The following is a 14,667-nucleotide window of genomic DNA, read 5'->3' on the forward strand; positions in this document are numbered from 1 at the left end:
GGGCAACCAAGATGATCAGAGCCCCAGAGCACTTTCCTCTCGAGGCAAGGCTACAAAACCTGAGGCTTTTTAGTTTAGAAAAAAGACGACTGAGGGGAGACATGATAGAGGTCTATAAAATCATGCATAGTGTGGAGAAAGCTGACAGAGAAACGTTTCTTCCTCTTGCATAACACTAGAACCAGGGGTCATCCCATGATTGCCAAGCAATTTAGGACCGACAGAAGGAAGTAATTTTTCACACAGTGCATACTTAATCTATGAAATTCTCTGCCACAAGATGTGGTGACAGCCAACAGCCTGGATGGCTTTAAGATGGGTTTAGATAAATTCATAGAGGACAGGTCTATCAATGACTACTAATCTGGTAGTTATAGGCTACCTCCAGCCTCAGAGGCAAGATACCTCTAAATACCAGTTGCAGGGAAGTAACAGTAGGAGAGGGGGCATGTCCTTACCTCTTGCCTGTGGGCTTCTCAGAGGCATCTGGTGGGCCACTGTGTGAAACAGGATGCTGGACTAGATGGGCCTTGGGCCTGATCCAGCAGGGCTTTTCTTACGTTCTTATGAATCCTGCTTATGTGTGCGCTTGGTCCCTCTGAACTCTTGAAACTCCAGGTACTTGATGAAATAGTTAGTGAAACTGTTACTGGTTTATTTGTCCATATCTAACTGATTCTTTCTAAAAAGTCTTCAACATGTGGACAGAAAAAAGTGAGACAAATCTTCAGATACTAACTTACTGGGTTTTGCACTTATAGGAGCTGTGGCTGTGTTTGTTATGGGACATGCAAAAGCAACTTGGGCTACTTGGGGTGAGATAACCTTAGCCCTCTTCTCCTCTGTCATTGCTGCGGCTGTGTTTGTCATGGACACCGTTCACAACATCTGGGTGTGCTACGCCTGCTATGTAATATTCCGAATGGTCTATATGCTAGTCATCACAATAGCAACGTGAGTGTTTCTTTACAAACATTTTGAGTTATAGATGTCCTATTTGTATTGTTTCATTGGATACTGTTGTAAGCCATAGTGAGTGTTGTGCAGTGAGAAAGCAGCCTAAAAAGATCAACAATTAAAGTAACTAAGATTGGCCATGGAGACGCATAGAATTATTTTTTAAAAATTATTTATTTTTCTGTGTAAACCGCTTAGAGAACTTTTGTTGAAAAGTGGTATAGAAATATTCATAGGAGTTATCGTTGAGTGAAGTCTTCAGTCCTTTCAGATGCAGCCATAAGTTAAAGCATAGAGTAGATAATGGGTTTTATCTCGGGGTCAATATTTTCCAGGGAAGAATGCTTTTTGAAAAGAGCATTTTGACTGACTGGCTTAAACCCAGTCTTGGTATCTACCATGTTCCTGGAAATGAGAAGAAAAACTGCTGAAATAAACATAAAGTCTTGCATTTAAATCTCTTTACTACAAGGCTGCCTTGCCTTTTTATCTCTTGAACTGATATTTCGATTCTTTCCTTTCCTATACTTGCTAGTTTGACAGTCAAGAGCAATACCTAAATGTATAGATTTCAGATAAATGGTCAAAATACCTTGCTCAGTTATATCTGGTTGGCTGGAGCATAGCAGAGTCTGTTGAATACAGAGTGAAGTTGAAATGTTGTAATACAGTAGAAGCAAATTTCAGTGCATGCTTGCCAGAATATGTAATTCTTTAGACTTAATCCTAAATATAAAGCCAGATGCATGGAATACTACACAGGCTTCCTTGGGTATGCAGCATCCTATTAAAATTGGGTCTCTGAGTTTATGAAAGAAGGGGAAAGGTCTTCATTCTACTTCATGCAGTCCTTGTTGGGCAATCTACACTTGTGGCTATCATGCCAAGCCTCTGAGACCTTGCATGTGTCACCAAAAAGTCACTGACAAGTCTGAAATCTCGGAATGAAAACGGATTCTCCTTATTGTGACATCTGCTTGTCAGATCTGTCTGTCTTCTAAGCCTCTCTCACTAGCTAAAATTAGAAAGTAAGAGAGAGCAAATAAATGTGATGGGGAAATATTCACATATGAGCCATGCAATAAGTCATCATAAAGTTCATGTTGCAATGTAATACAATAGTTACTCAGTAAAGCACGTAACAAAGCAGAACAGAATGTCAAGTTACTTGGTGCTGTAGGTGACCAAGTATTGAGTAAAAGGGTTTGGTTGCTGAAGGTAAAATAAGAACATCAAGGTCTTCTCTTTAAACTGCTCGGGGTGGGGATATTCTCAATATAAGATTTCCATACATTCACTTGAAAATCAAGTGACTTCCTTCATTGTTGGCTTGGAAGCAATTCTTTTTTTTGCTTGTAGGGTAGAAGCTGGAAGGGATTGATGAGTCAAAGAGCCAAACAGGACATAATGTTAAGTGTGGTGATTAGAGCTGATGTGCTTGATTTTTATGTGCTAACCAGGAACTGTTGGAGGAGGTGAGCTTTAACTTTTTGTCCTCACCACTATCCCAATCCAGATCATCGTGGTTTGTGTCCAAGCTGTTGTGGCTACTGTTTGACATGGGAGGAAAGCTCTTATTGGTGCCATTGGGAATTTTGCTCTAGAGTCAAATAGGAGCTACAGGGGATCAAATGCAGATTGCTCCTCCAGGCAACTCCTATTTAGTACAGAAAAGTTATGCACACTAGCTCTGACGTGTTTTATGTAACATGTAGTTTGGCCCTAACCCAAGACTCGACAATTCCCAGGTGCCAGCTCGTGATGGCATCTGGAAATTTAAGTGTAGCACCTGAGTCAGGAAGTGATGGGTGTGACCAGGAGGAGTGAGCAAGTAAGGCAAGGGCAGGGTTCTCCCTCCTCCTGGTTTCATTGGTCAATTGCCTCCAGTGTTCTCTCTAATTTTTTTCATCTATGTGCAGAATGAGTTTTGTTCTGGGTGGGAGCATCAAGGCAGTGTGTGCACACATGCATTCAGAGTGGGGCCTTCCTGATTTAACCTGATCAGGATCTAAAATTAACTCAGCAGACGTTTTTTAAAAAGTGTGAGTGCAGGCTTGTGCGCACGCCTTAGAGGGAACACTGATTGCCTCCCTGAGCCAGAGGAGAGCTGGTCTTGTGGTAGCAAGCATGACTTGTCCCCTTAGCTAAGCAGGGTCTGCCCTGGTTGCATATGAATGGGAGACTAGAAGTGTGGGCACTGGAAGATATTCCCCTCAGCTGCTCTGGGAAGAGCATCTAGATTCCAAGTTCCCTCCCTGGCTTCTCCAAGATAGGGCTGAGAGAGATTCCTGCTTGCAACCTTGGAGAAGCTGCTGCCAGTCTGTGAAGACAATACTGAGCTAGATAGACCAATGGTCTGACTCAGTATATGGCAGCTTCCTATATTCCTATGATGTGATCTGGAGAAGCAGGGAGCAACTGGTCTCTGCCTTGTTTGCTGGCTTTTCTTCCTGGCTGTGTCCTCTCCATCAGGCAGGTAGTGGACCAATGTGACTAGGAGGAGCAGAGATCAACCTGCCCTTGTTCTGCTTGCTCACTCGTCCAAGTGGGTTTGCCCACTGCCTGCCTGGGCCTGATGGACATGACCAGGAGGAGGAGTGAGCAGGCAAGGCAGGGGCAGGAAAAGTGGTGAGCCTGTCCTCCTGGAGCAAAAGGCATTGCTGGGGGGGGGGGTGAATGGTGAGCCCTTCTCCCCTTGGGCAGACTGGCTCCTAGAGCCAAAATGTTTGTTGAGGTGTGCTTGAAAACTGTTTGAAAACAAGGATTTTTAGATCTGACTCAGGGTTTGCCAAATCCCAGGTGCCAGGGAGCCATGGCGCCTAGAAATTTAACTGTGGCACCTAGACCAAGATGTTCAGAGTCAGAGTTATTTAATACAATCTTCATTTGTCACAGGCAGCCCTGGTTCTGTTCTATGCTACTTGTAGAGGGGACAAAGAGAAGCCCCTGGTTACCCACTTCCCTCCCACAGTGTCATTTCATTAAGTCTGGTAATTCTGTCACGTATCCATTGTCCGGCTCCTAAACTTTGGGGCTGATTCCTTGAAAACCACATTTTGAACCTTTTAACAGTTTTTGCTTCAAGCGAACAGTCTCCAGGTTGATTGCCTTTTCTAAAACTATGCCTAATGGAGGCACAATTAATATAGAGATACATGTTATCATTATAAGTATTATTTCCCCATTTAGTGATTTGGTTTATATAACCCAGAAAGGCATTTGACTCTGCGACAGTTAATGTATTTGTTCAGTATTCTTTAAATCAGTACCATTAGACTAGCCTACCCGCACAGAGCATCTGTGTGCTCTTTGGGGCCGGCTGCTCCCTCCTGCCCTACTCTCTTTTGCCCTCCCTCCTGCCCCACACTCTCTTGCCCGCCTCCCCTCTCTCTTGCCCCCCCCCCCCACACTGTGCATCTTACCTCAGTGGGTGGCGAACAGGGAACCTTCTCCCGGGCGGCGAAGTCCCACTACCCTTTTCCCTCCCACCCCGGCCTCCAACGGGAGCCGGGGCCTCGCGCTGTTGCCTGTTTCCCACTCACCCCTCTCGCCAGCACCTACTCTGGCCGTCTTGCCACCGGCGCCGCCTCCCACTCCCACTCCCCATGGCCAGGTCAGGCTGGCCCGCCGCCGCCTTGTCCTTTCCTGGGACGACCTAACTTGGCCAGGCCATCCTGCTGCCTCCCGGCGGCCAGCCGAGCCCGTCTCCTTAGGCTGTTTTGCGGCCCGCTGCTACTGCCCGCTGCCATTTTTCTTGCCCGCAACTCTCGCCGTTTGGCAGCGGAACTCTCGCAACCTGTCGTGAGAGTTCCGCCGCCAAATCCTGGGCATGTATGCCGGCTAAGCGAATTAAATATCTAGATATAGATGCTTCTCATCTGTGTTCAAGAATACCTAATTTCCATCCTTTCATTTTTATAGTTATGTTTTTCTGTCCTTCATTTATTTGAACTTTTGGATTCAAATGATTCTCTTTATTTGGCAGTGGGGGAGTAACTGGCCCTATCCACCCCCAGCACAGTACCTCCAGTGACTGTTGCTGGTGTCTATTTTATGTTTTATTATTATTATTTTATTATTTTAGACTGTGAGCCCTTTGGGGACAGGGATCCATCTTATTTATTTATTATTTCTCTATGTAAACCACTTTGAAAACTTTTATTGAAAAGCGGTATATAGAGATTTTTTGTTGTTTAGTGTTGTTCTCCCCCACCCCCCTCCACTGTGTTTAAATCATATATAATGTATAATGCGTTTAGTTGCTAAAGCTCCTGACAGGTAATATTTTTGCATCTTGCTTATCCTCCCAGTACTGAGCTAGGTGACTGTTCCCATGTGCCTGTAGGAAACTGAGATTAACATAGTGACATGTTTAAGATTACTGGGATAGTGCAACCAGTCAAACAACTTTGAATTGCCCTTTGATGTTTGGCTGGAAAATGCCAGCCTTGTGTTTAGTTTGTGGGTTGATGCAATGAGATCACTGCATGCAGAAGTGTTGAAGGACTGAGCAAGATTTGATAGCGGCAGTTCTGTGTTTAAGCATAAAACTATCGCCAATTGTGGAGAAAGGGGTAGAGAGACACCTTAAAAAATCTCTCTCTCTCTCTCTCTCTCTCTCTCTCTCTCACACACACACACACACACACACACACACACACACACACCCCAAAACACCGAAAGGGTCACATGGATGAAGTGTGTAGAACCTACTTGTGGATTACCTCCTTTCCGCACTTTCTCCATATTGGGGCTCCAATATTTAAAGTGACAGAGCTAAAAGCCCTTTGGGGAGCAGTTTCCGTAAGATGAGCCTAGGGATGGGGCTATAGCTCAGTGGTCGAGCATCTGCTTTTCATGCAGAAGGTTCCAGGTTCAATCCCTGGCATCTCGCGGGAGGGCTGGGAAGACTCCTGTCTGAAATCCTAGGGAGCTGCTACTAGTCCATGCAGACAATACTGAGCTAGACGGACCAGTGGTCTACCTCAGAATAAGGCCGCTTCTTATCTACTTTGCTATATACCTAAAGGGAGGAGTAGAAGTTAAGCTCCCCTGCTCCCACATTCCCTTTTATTCTTTGAGAATCCATTTCCCCACTGACTGCATTCCACAACTGGGGTGATCTGGAGCAAAAACACATGGAATTGCTGCTGTTGCCTCTAGTTTGCCCCTAGTGCCTGAAAGCTAACTTGGCATTATACGCCTACTGTTCCTCCTAAAAGTAGTTGTATCTCTTGTGTTGATCTTCGGTATCTTCTTTTGTCTTTCTGTAAAGGTTCCAAATTGCAACAAATTTAAGTGTAGAGCGTTATGCCCTAGTGTTTGGTATCAATACTTTCATTGCCCTGGCACTGCAAACTTTGCTCACATTGATTGTTGTCGATGTAAGAGGACTTGGGCTGGATATATTTACACAGGTAAGTCTTATGCTTTATCTTGGCTGGGAGGGGAAAGAGAGGACAATAGCATAGCTTTCTTGCTAAAACCTTTTGTGCCTTGGCAAGGAATGAGAGAGTCTTTCTGGCCCCAATATGCTGGGACCACTTGCAAAGTGGGCAAGAAGTACCTTTTAAGGTGGTGGCTCTTCTACATTTAGCATGGCGAGAGCAACCATCCCTGTTCAGCCCAGTGAAGCAACCATTCCTGTGGCTGTCACCGAAGTGTCTCTCTTGCATTTCTATTTAGATTGTGAGACGCTTTTGGACAGAATATCATTCTCTCATTCCTTTTGCTATGCAAATCACTTTGAACTTTTTTTTTCTTGAAAAGTGGTGTATAAATATTCTTTACTATTGTTGGCCGTTGGAGGCTGACTGAATACTGGCTTGCTCTCTGTTTGCAGAGCAGATTACATACCTAAAGGCTTTTCTGTCAAGTTCCTGATGGACACTCCTGTGAATTATCATCATTATCAGTATTTAGAGACTGAGCTGCTATCTTGTGGTGGTGGTTGTTGTTTGGGATATTTATATAACTCTCCATTACCAAAAATAAAAAATTCTCAAAGCAGCTTACAGGAGAGCTAGTCTTGTGGTAGCAAGCATGACTTGTCCCCTAAGCTAAGCAGGGTCCTCCCTGGATGCATATGAATGGGAGACTTGATGTGTGAGCACTGTAAGATATTCCCTTAGGGGATGGAGCCGCTCTGGGAAGAGCAGAAGGTTCCAAGTTCCCTCACTGGCTTCTCCAAGATAGGGTTGAGAGAGATTCCTGCCTGCAGCCTTGGAGAAGTCGCTGCCAGTCTGTGTAGACAATACTGAGCTAGATGGACCTATGGTCTGACTCAGTATATGGCAGCTTCCTATGTTCCTAGCTCGAAAAGAATGAGGAAATGGTTCCTTGTCCCAAAATGGTTCCATCCCAGTCTAAAAAAGACACCAGCAACAGCCACTTGAAGGGATGCTTTACTAGGTTGGATACGAACAGTTGCTCTTCCCTTGCTACATGTATGAAAGCCACCACTTTAGAAGATGCCTCTTTGCCCAGATAGCAGGGATTAACTCGCCAGGAATTGCAACAAATTCAGTAGTTCTGCTTGCTAGTGTGCATGCCTTTATACAAAACTGAAGCTTCTCTTCTGGCTTGAAGAGCTTTTCCTGTTTGAATGTACCTAATGAGTATTCTGATAAAACTGGAAGTCCAGCAGAAATGTGACTTGTACCAAATATAATATAGTAAGGTCCAGGATGGCTCTAGACATTTTGGTGTCAAGAGGCAGAAAATGCAAATGGTTAACACACATGTATTTTTACCACTGTTGTGGTGATGATATAATTTAAATAAATGACAATTTACTGCCCTTTCATGGTACTCCTAATTCTTCTGTATTACATGGGCCACTTTGCCTAAGGATAAGACTGGCCCTGAGAGAGGCTAATGAGCTGCATCTCAGTTTACTGCTCTTCCCCACCCTCTTTCTCTTTTCTGCAGTTCATGATCTATGCTGGTTATTTTGCTGTCATATCGATAGTGTTCTTCATCAGCGGCACAGTCAGTATTATCAAGAACTGTCGGCAGAAGGAGAGGAGAAATGAGAGTGAAGTGAACACTACTTAAATCGCAGAGTATTGACTTGTTCAGCACTTCTATCAGGAAAGGGGGAATTGTTTTAAATATGCCAGTTTCTATTTATTAATATGTTCAGATATTACTGCTTTGAAACTGTTACCTGAATTGTACATGACCTATATTTGTACTATATTAGTAGCTTAAACTAGAATGTTTTTAACTACATCTTAAAGTAGTTCTTAAGAATATATATAATGCCTTGTATGCTGCAGGTACGTTGATTAGCCTGTTGCCTCTTGAGACTGACAAGCCATAAAATGGCCACTGGACAGTGATGGTTGTATTAAACTAGCCCCGGTCATTCTGCCAGAGTGCATTTGGTAGGCTAGGATTTGGGAGCTCTGGGCAAACTGTGTGGTAGTGGTTAAGGACTGGAATCTGTATAGTCCACTTGCAGGATATGGCAGTGGAAGAACACAGTTACAAATACTAAATATGCTTCTCATACATGCACAAATACACTCTATATTATAGAGTGTCCTGACTTGTCGGCATTTTGCTATCTCCAAAGGCCTTACTTTTGTTTGTTACCTTTACCCATCAAGCTTGTAGATGAATCACTCTCCTGACCTCATGAAACATCAATAGTACTCTTTTAGGAATTTGATGCATGGGAAATAGACAAGCAAAACTGTCTCTGTTCAGATTTAGCTTCTTGTACTGAGAATGTCAGTACTTCCTTGTAAGCTTCATTCAGCTCCTCAAAGAGATCTCCTTCCTAAATTCCTGGATTTCAGTTCTTAAGTGCCTGGAAGACAATGAACTGACAGCAATATTACTTTGCATCGTATTTTCAGAGAACAGAAACCTCCTGGATTACCATATCTGCTGATAGCCGTTAAGTTTTTCCAAGTACAACACGAATGTTTTGACAGCACTAGATGGAAGCTCACCCTCATGATCATTTCTTCTGATTTTCCCCTCGGTAACTAGGTAGCCTTGTTTGTTTTAACTGTGTGGAGCTTTCCTTTTTCTGAGGGAGGCAGAGCAGGGCTTTTCTTTTCATGTACATCTGTAGAAGTGCCCAAGAACAAAAGCTTCTAGATTCTGTCCACTGTAAGGACAAGGAGCAAACCTGGCCCCAGTTCCTCTGGTCTCTGAGGTGCCATGGCGAGTCCTGTAGTGCACAAAGTGTATGCCCCAGATTCACCCCCAGCCCTGATCTCCTTCCTCACCCCATCTCCCCATCCTTTGATTTCTGCCCTATATTCTTCCCTGCCAGTTCCCTAGTTGGTGATGCAACTGCTCTTGCTACCACTGTTGTCCATCCCATCCTGCCTTTTGAAAAGAAACAGGGTGGGAATGGAGTGGCCGGAAGTTACTTCAACACTTTCTGCTGCTCTGCACCGCCGTCTGCTGAAAAGGCGGGTGGGGGGCGAAGGTGCTACTAGCTGGTGCTTGTGCACTGCCACCAGGTTAGACTTGGGCAGCGATGGGCCAAGTGAGGTAGCTGGAGATGACAGGCTGATGGAGGCAACTGGCAGGCAACTCCTTTCCTGAGGCAGCTGCCTCACTCAGCCTCATTGCTGGGCTTCCCCTAGCAAGGACCAAATGGGTGTTACACAGCTGATGTTTGTAAACATCTTGGAAATAAGGAAACGGCTGCTAAATTACATGTCTTGCTTCCTCTCTTTCACATCCAGTTTTGACTTCAATTATTTCCTGTGATGTGCAAAACAACACCCCAAATAAATTAGAGTTGAATGAATCACAAGAAGGAGAACTTGCCTTAGGGCTGCAGTGGTGCTTCCTAGCTAACTGCTGAGGATGTTAGACCTGGCCATATCATGGGACTATCTTATGTTGTACATATGTGGTCCCATGTGTGGTGTTACATGCTCCATGTATGTTACAGAAGGAATTGTTGAATACTCCTATATGGAGAGTACTTCTGTATAGCTGAAAGTCTCATGTGGTGATTTCACACACTTATTCAGCTGCCGATACACACTTTGAGAAGCCATTGCCAATTGTACTTCCCAGTGCAGGTACATGCAACAAAATACGCACAAGTATATGGCAGCATGTGATCTACATGTGCATTGTGTACGAAAGTGCTCTCCAAGTAGGAAAAGCAGTGTGTGTGAAGGGATTTATGTCCTTTTTGAAGAGGAATAAAGCATATGCATGAAGCCTTTATTATGAGCCCTGCCCATAGTGGATACGTGGTACTTCTTCATGTAGTACTCTCCTTGCTCATCAAATTAGAAAAAATGGGAAGAATGGAGGGGTTGTAGTGACCCGAGTGTGCAAAATAAGTAAAGTAACATTTCTTTACTACAGAGAGCTTAAAACTAGACTTTAGTTTGAATGCTACTGAAGAAAGGCAGAAGTTTGAAGATTCAGGAGGAACGCCTTGAAATAGGACAGCTTTCTTCACAATACAAGGTTTTTGCAACTGTTTTTGTATTAAGATCAACCTTGGAGACCCATATTTCTAAACAGATTGAACAGCCACTGGGTTCTCAGGTACAAGGTGACAGGGGAACCCAAGATACCTTGGATCTAGGCCCCAGCCAGATCACATCATAAGGTATTTTTACAATTGCTTCATAGTGAGAAATAAGGACCTGGTTTGATCTGTCTTGAACATTTTCTAAATAGAAACCTGAAAAGGCAAGAACCCGAATCTGTTTGTAAGCTCAGAGAAGGAAGGGTTGGGTAACCAAAAGGGGAAGCTGAACCTTTAATCTAATAGTAAAGAATATTTCTTGCCTCTGTTTCTCCTGTAGGGGAATCAAAACACCTCATATTTATGGTAAATATAGTTATTAAAAGGTGAACAGATCAAGTTGGCTTCTTTGCCTTTTTGTAATTTGTTCAGCTGGTCTAATAACTGAACTAATCCAGCTGAGCGAATATAAGCCTGGAAATGGTTCCATGTTCTCTTGCATTGCTATCATATCAAAGTGGTGTAGTAATGAAGTACTTATAAAGCTTGCCAACACAGTTTGCAAAACCAAAAACAAAATATGTAAACAGTTGTGGGTGGGAACATTTTAATTCAAGTTGTAACACTTGTATTTTTTAATCAAATAAAAATAGTTTTGATACACCTAGTCTTGTTCTGCTTTGACAGTGTAATTTTGGGTTACTATCTTAGATTATCACAACAGCCCATATACTCTATTCTTTGGAGATAAAATCCAAATTCTGCACCAATTGAATCCCAAAATGTTGCTAGCAGATTCGCATGTAATGAGCTCAACTAAGGACACGTCTAGAGCTCCAGTAAAAAGTTCTCAGTTGGATTTACATAATTAGACTGCTAGACGAAGAATTCTGCCTCATGTACTACACTAACAGAAGCTGGTTCTAATGTACTACACTTATAGAAGTAACATCACCTTGGATTTCTTCTCATTTACTGGTACACAATAAATGACTTCTACCAAACCTTGCAGTAAAAGGAAGTTTGAATTGTAACTTCTGCATCCATTCCCAGGATTAATCAGAAACATTATGCTGACCCACATAACTGCATTGATGAATCTGAGAGGTGTGGCTCGTCATGGTTCACAGTGTTGCAGAAAATGCTGGAGTGTAGCTTCAAGATCATGTATCGTTTTTAAAAAGTGCCTAATGCTGTTTTTGTTGGAGCATGAGAAAGCATACAAGAAAGCAAAGTTATGCTGTTTGTGTTGGATCATGCAGACACAGATAAAAAACCAGTTATACTTCTTGGCCAACTTGATTGTGGTGAATAATGTTTAATGTGTGCAACAGAGGGCAATTTTTTGCCAGTTTCCCCCTCTGTAGCTCTTTGAGCCTCCTGAAATGTCCCTAAGGATCCCCAGGGCCATGTTTTCAGGAGTACTGGGGTGGGGGCAGCAAAATATCCCCATCATAAAATGTGGAAATTGTATGAAACATACAATTGCCAATAGTCAGAATAACAGCACAATGTTGTTTTGGATGTTGGCAATGGTACCCAGGAGCCGTAATGTAATACTACTCCCTCAAAAACAGAGCAACTATTTCCACACACACTTCAATTTATTAATACATAAATAACAATTCAGAGAAGCATTCACGAAAGGGATGTGGGAGCACTGAAAAAGAGGATAGAAAGTGGAAACAGTATGGGGCTGAGAATACAAGTAGTGGGAGAAGGAGACAAAGGTCATGGACAGTACAGAAGCTTGTATGGAGTGAAAAAGATTTTTAAAAATCTTTTTGACGTTATAGCTGCACTCAGGTGCCTGTACACTTGTACATGTCTGTGTGAATGAATGTACCTGTGTTGATTTTAAAATTGAACCTGTTAGGTATAGTCCCTCAAATGCATGATAGGGAGCATATTGGTCTAATTAATTCAACATAATGAGTAAATAACTGTACCTGCATACAGATCTGTACCTGTGTATACTCTACATAGATTGTGTGTTGAACATAGTGTGTAAATAGAGCTTACAGTACATGAAGGAACAAAACATGCAGTGTGTGAGTGAGAGAGAGAGAGAGCCAGTATACATATTTCACGGTCCGACTCCATGACAAGGTTGGGTGCAGCAATGACACACATTATTTCCCCACACAGGGTTGGATTATGACATCCTGAGGCCCTAAACTATGTCAAGCTTATAAAGCCAATAAGGTAAAGTGTGCCGTCGACTCGTGGTACCCACAGAGCCCTGTGGTTACCTTTGGTGTAATACAGGAGGGGGTTTACCATTGCCTCCTCCGTATGTCAGTATGAGATGTCTTTCAGCAACTTCCTATAGCGCTGCTGCCCAATATAGGTGTTTCCCATAGTCTGGGAAACATACCAATGGGGATTTGAACCAGCAATCTCTGGCTTGCTAGTCAAGCGATTTCCCTGCTGTGCCATTAGGTGGTAATGCTAAGGCCAATAGCATTACCAAAAAATAAAATTATTCTAACAAAATAGACAATGAAAATAGAAATAATAAAGCATTGCAAAGATGAAATGGAAAATTAGCAAACAAAATTACCTTGTAATAAGCCCATTTGAATTAGAAATACCTTTTAAAAAATGAAACCATGTTATATAAAACTTGAAATGTAGTCATGTTTTCTGTTCAGAGACCCCTCATAATGTGAAGCCCTAAGGTGTAGTTTACTTAGCTTGTGCCTTTAATCCAGCACTGCCCCCACCCCAGCCATTGTGATGGGGCACAGTGGGGATTCGGCACTCCCTAAATACTTAGCGGGGCGCTGCACTTCCTGGAAGATGGTTTGGTCTGAGACACTTCTCCATATGCAGCCTGAATACTAGTATTTGGGCTGTGCATAGAAGAGCCATTTGTACAAGTCAGTTGCCCCCCTCATGCAATGCAGAAACAGCACTTCTGCCCACTGTGGAGGGAAGGAAGTGCAGTTATGCTACACCCACCCCTTTATCCTGTGGAACTGGGACAACGGACAAAATATTATCTGAATTATGTCTTAGTGTTGAAAGGGGAAGCATCTTGGGGACAGAGTAGCACTCTGGAGACCCCATGTGACCTGCTGCTGATCACAGGAATGTGTGTGGGCTACTTGCCTCAACCACGTGATGCTCAACTTGCAAAAGAAAAGCAAATATTACGAAGTCAGGCCACAAGTGACTAACAACAACAAATATTTATATACCGTTTTTATTTATTTATTTATTTAAAATATTTATACCCCGCCCCTCCAGTGCAATACTGCTTGGGGCGGCTTACAATAATAAGATAGACACAGATACAAGTAATAAAATTAATTTTTTTAAAAACAATTATTAGGTTCAAATAAAAACTGAAAATTATAAAAAGCTAAAGAACCTACCAGATATAACAAAATAGTGATATTAAAAAGCCTCCTCAAAAAGGTGTGTTTTAAGATTTTTTTAAAAAAACACTGAGGGAGGGAGCATGGCATAGCTCTACAGGGAGGGTGTTGCAAAGCTGAGGGGCCACAACTGAAAAGGCCCTGTCTCTAGTCCCCACCAACCAGATCTCTGTTAGTGGCAGTGTCATTAGCAGGGCCTGAGATGATGATCAGAGGGCCCTGGCAGATTCATATGGGCGAATGCAGGCCGACAGGTACCCCGGCCCCAAGCCGTGTAGAGCTTTAAAGGTCAATACCAGCACCTTGAATCTAGCCCAGAAGTGGGCTAGCCAATGAAGCTGACGCAGGATGGGTGTAATACTCGTGAAGTGACTCACACCCACGAGCCTCCTTGAGGCAGCATTCTGAACCAGCTGAAGCTTCCGAACAGTCTTCAAGGGCAGCCCCATGTACAGCACATTGCAGTAATCCAATCTGGATTGATGCAAACAAAAGGGTCCAAAGTGGTTTACATAGAGAAATAATAAATAAATAAGATGGCTCCATGTCCCCAAAGGGCTCACAATCTAAGAAGAAACATGATGGACACCAGCAACAATCACTGGACTTGCTGTGCTGAGGGCGTGAATAGGGCCAGTTACTCTCCCCCTGCTCAGTAAACAGAATCACCATGTTAAAAAGGTGCCTCATTGCCCAGTTAGCCGGGTAACTAATGAGCTCTCCTGTAAAAGAATCTGGAATCTACGCAGTACTGCTTAGACTGCAGGCGGAGGGAAAACGTGAAGAGCAACTGCTTGCGCGGTGGGGAGGAAAGACACTCTTGCGCGGGAGATGCAATCAATCAATTTTTTTATTACAGCCATTGGC

The 14,667-nt window shown here is 43.2% G+C and overlaps 1 protein-coding gene across 2 annotated transcripts in view; it reads left to right on the forward strand.

Moving 5' to 3' along the window:
- Positions 1-11,084, forward strand: part of SLC19A2 (solute carrier family 19 member 2) — a 33,185-nt gene extending 22,101 nt beyond the window's left edge. For both annotated transcript variants that reach the window (XM_053310933.1, XM_053310932.1), the window contains exons 4-6: positions 762-954; positions 6,233-6,374; positions 7,888-11,084. In XM_053310933.1, the coding sequence (XP_053166908.1) occupies positions 762-954; positions 6,233-6,374; positions 7,888-8,013 (461 nt within the window). In that variant the 3' untranslated portion in view covers positions 8,014-11,084. The remainder of the gene's footprint in view (positions 1-761; positions 955-6,232; positions 6,375-7,887) is intronic.
- Positions 11,085-14,667: the final 3,583 nt, after the last annotated feature.

Source organism: Hemicordylus capensis, chromosome 3 (assembly GCF_027244095.1).
Source record: "Hemicordylus capensis ecotype Gifberg chromosome 3, rHemCap1.1.pri, whole genome shotgun sequence".
Lineage (NCBI taxonomy): Eukaryota > Metazoa > Chordata > Lepidosauria > Squamata > Cordylidae > Hemicordylus > Hemicordylus capensis.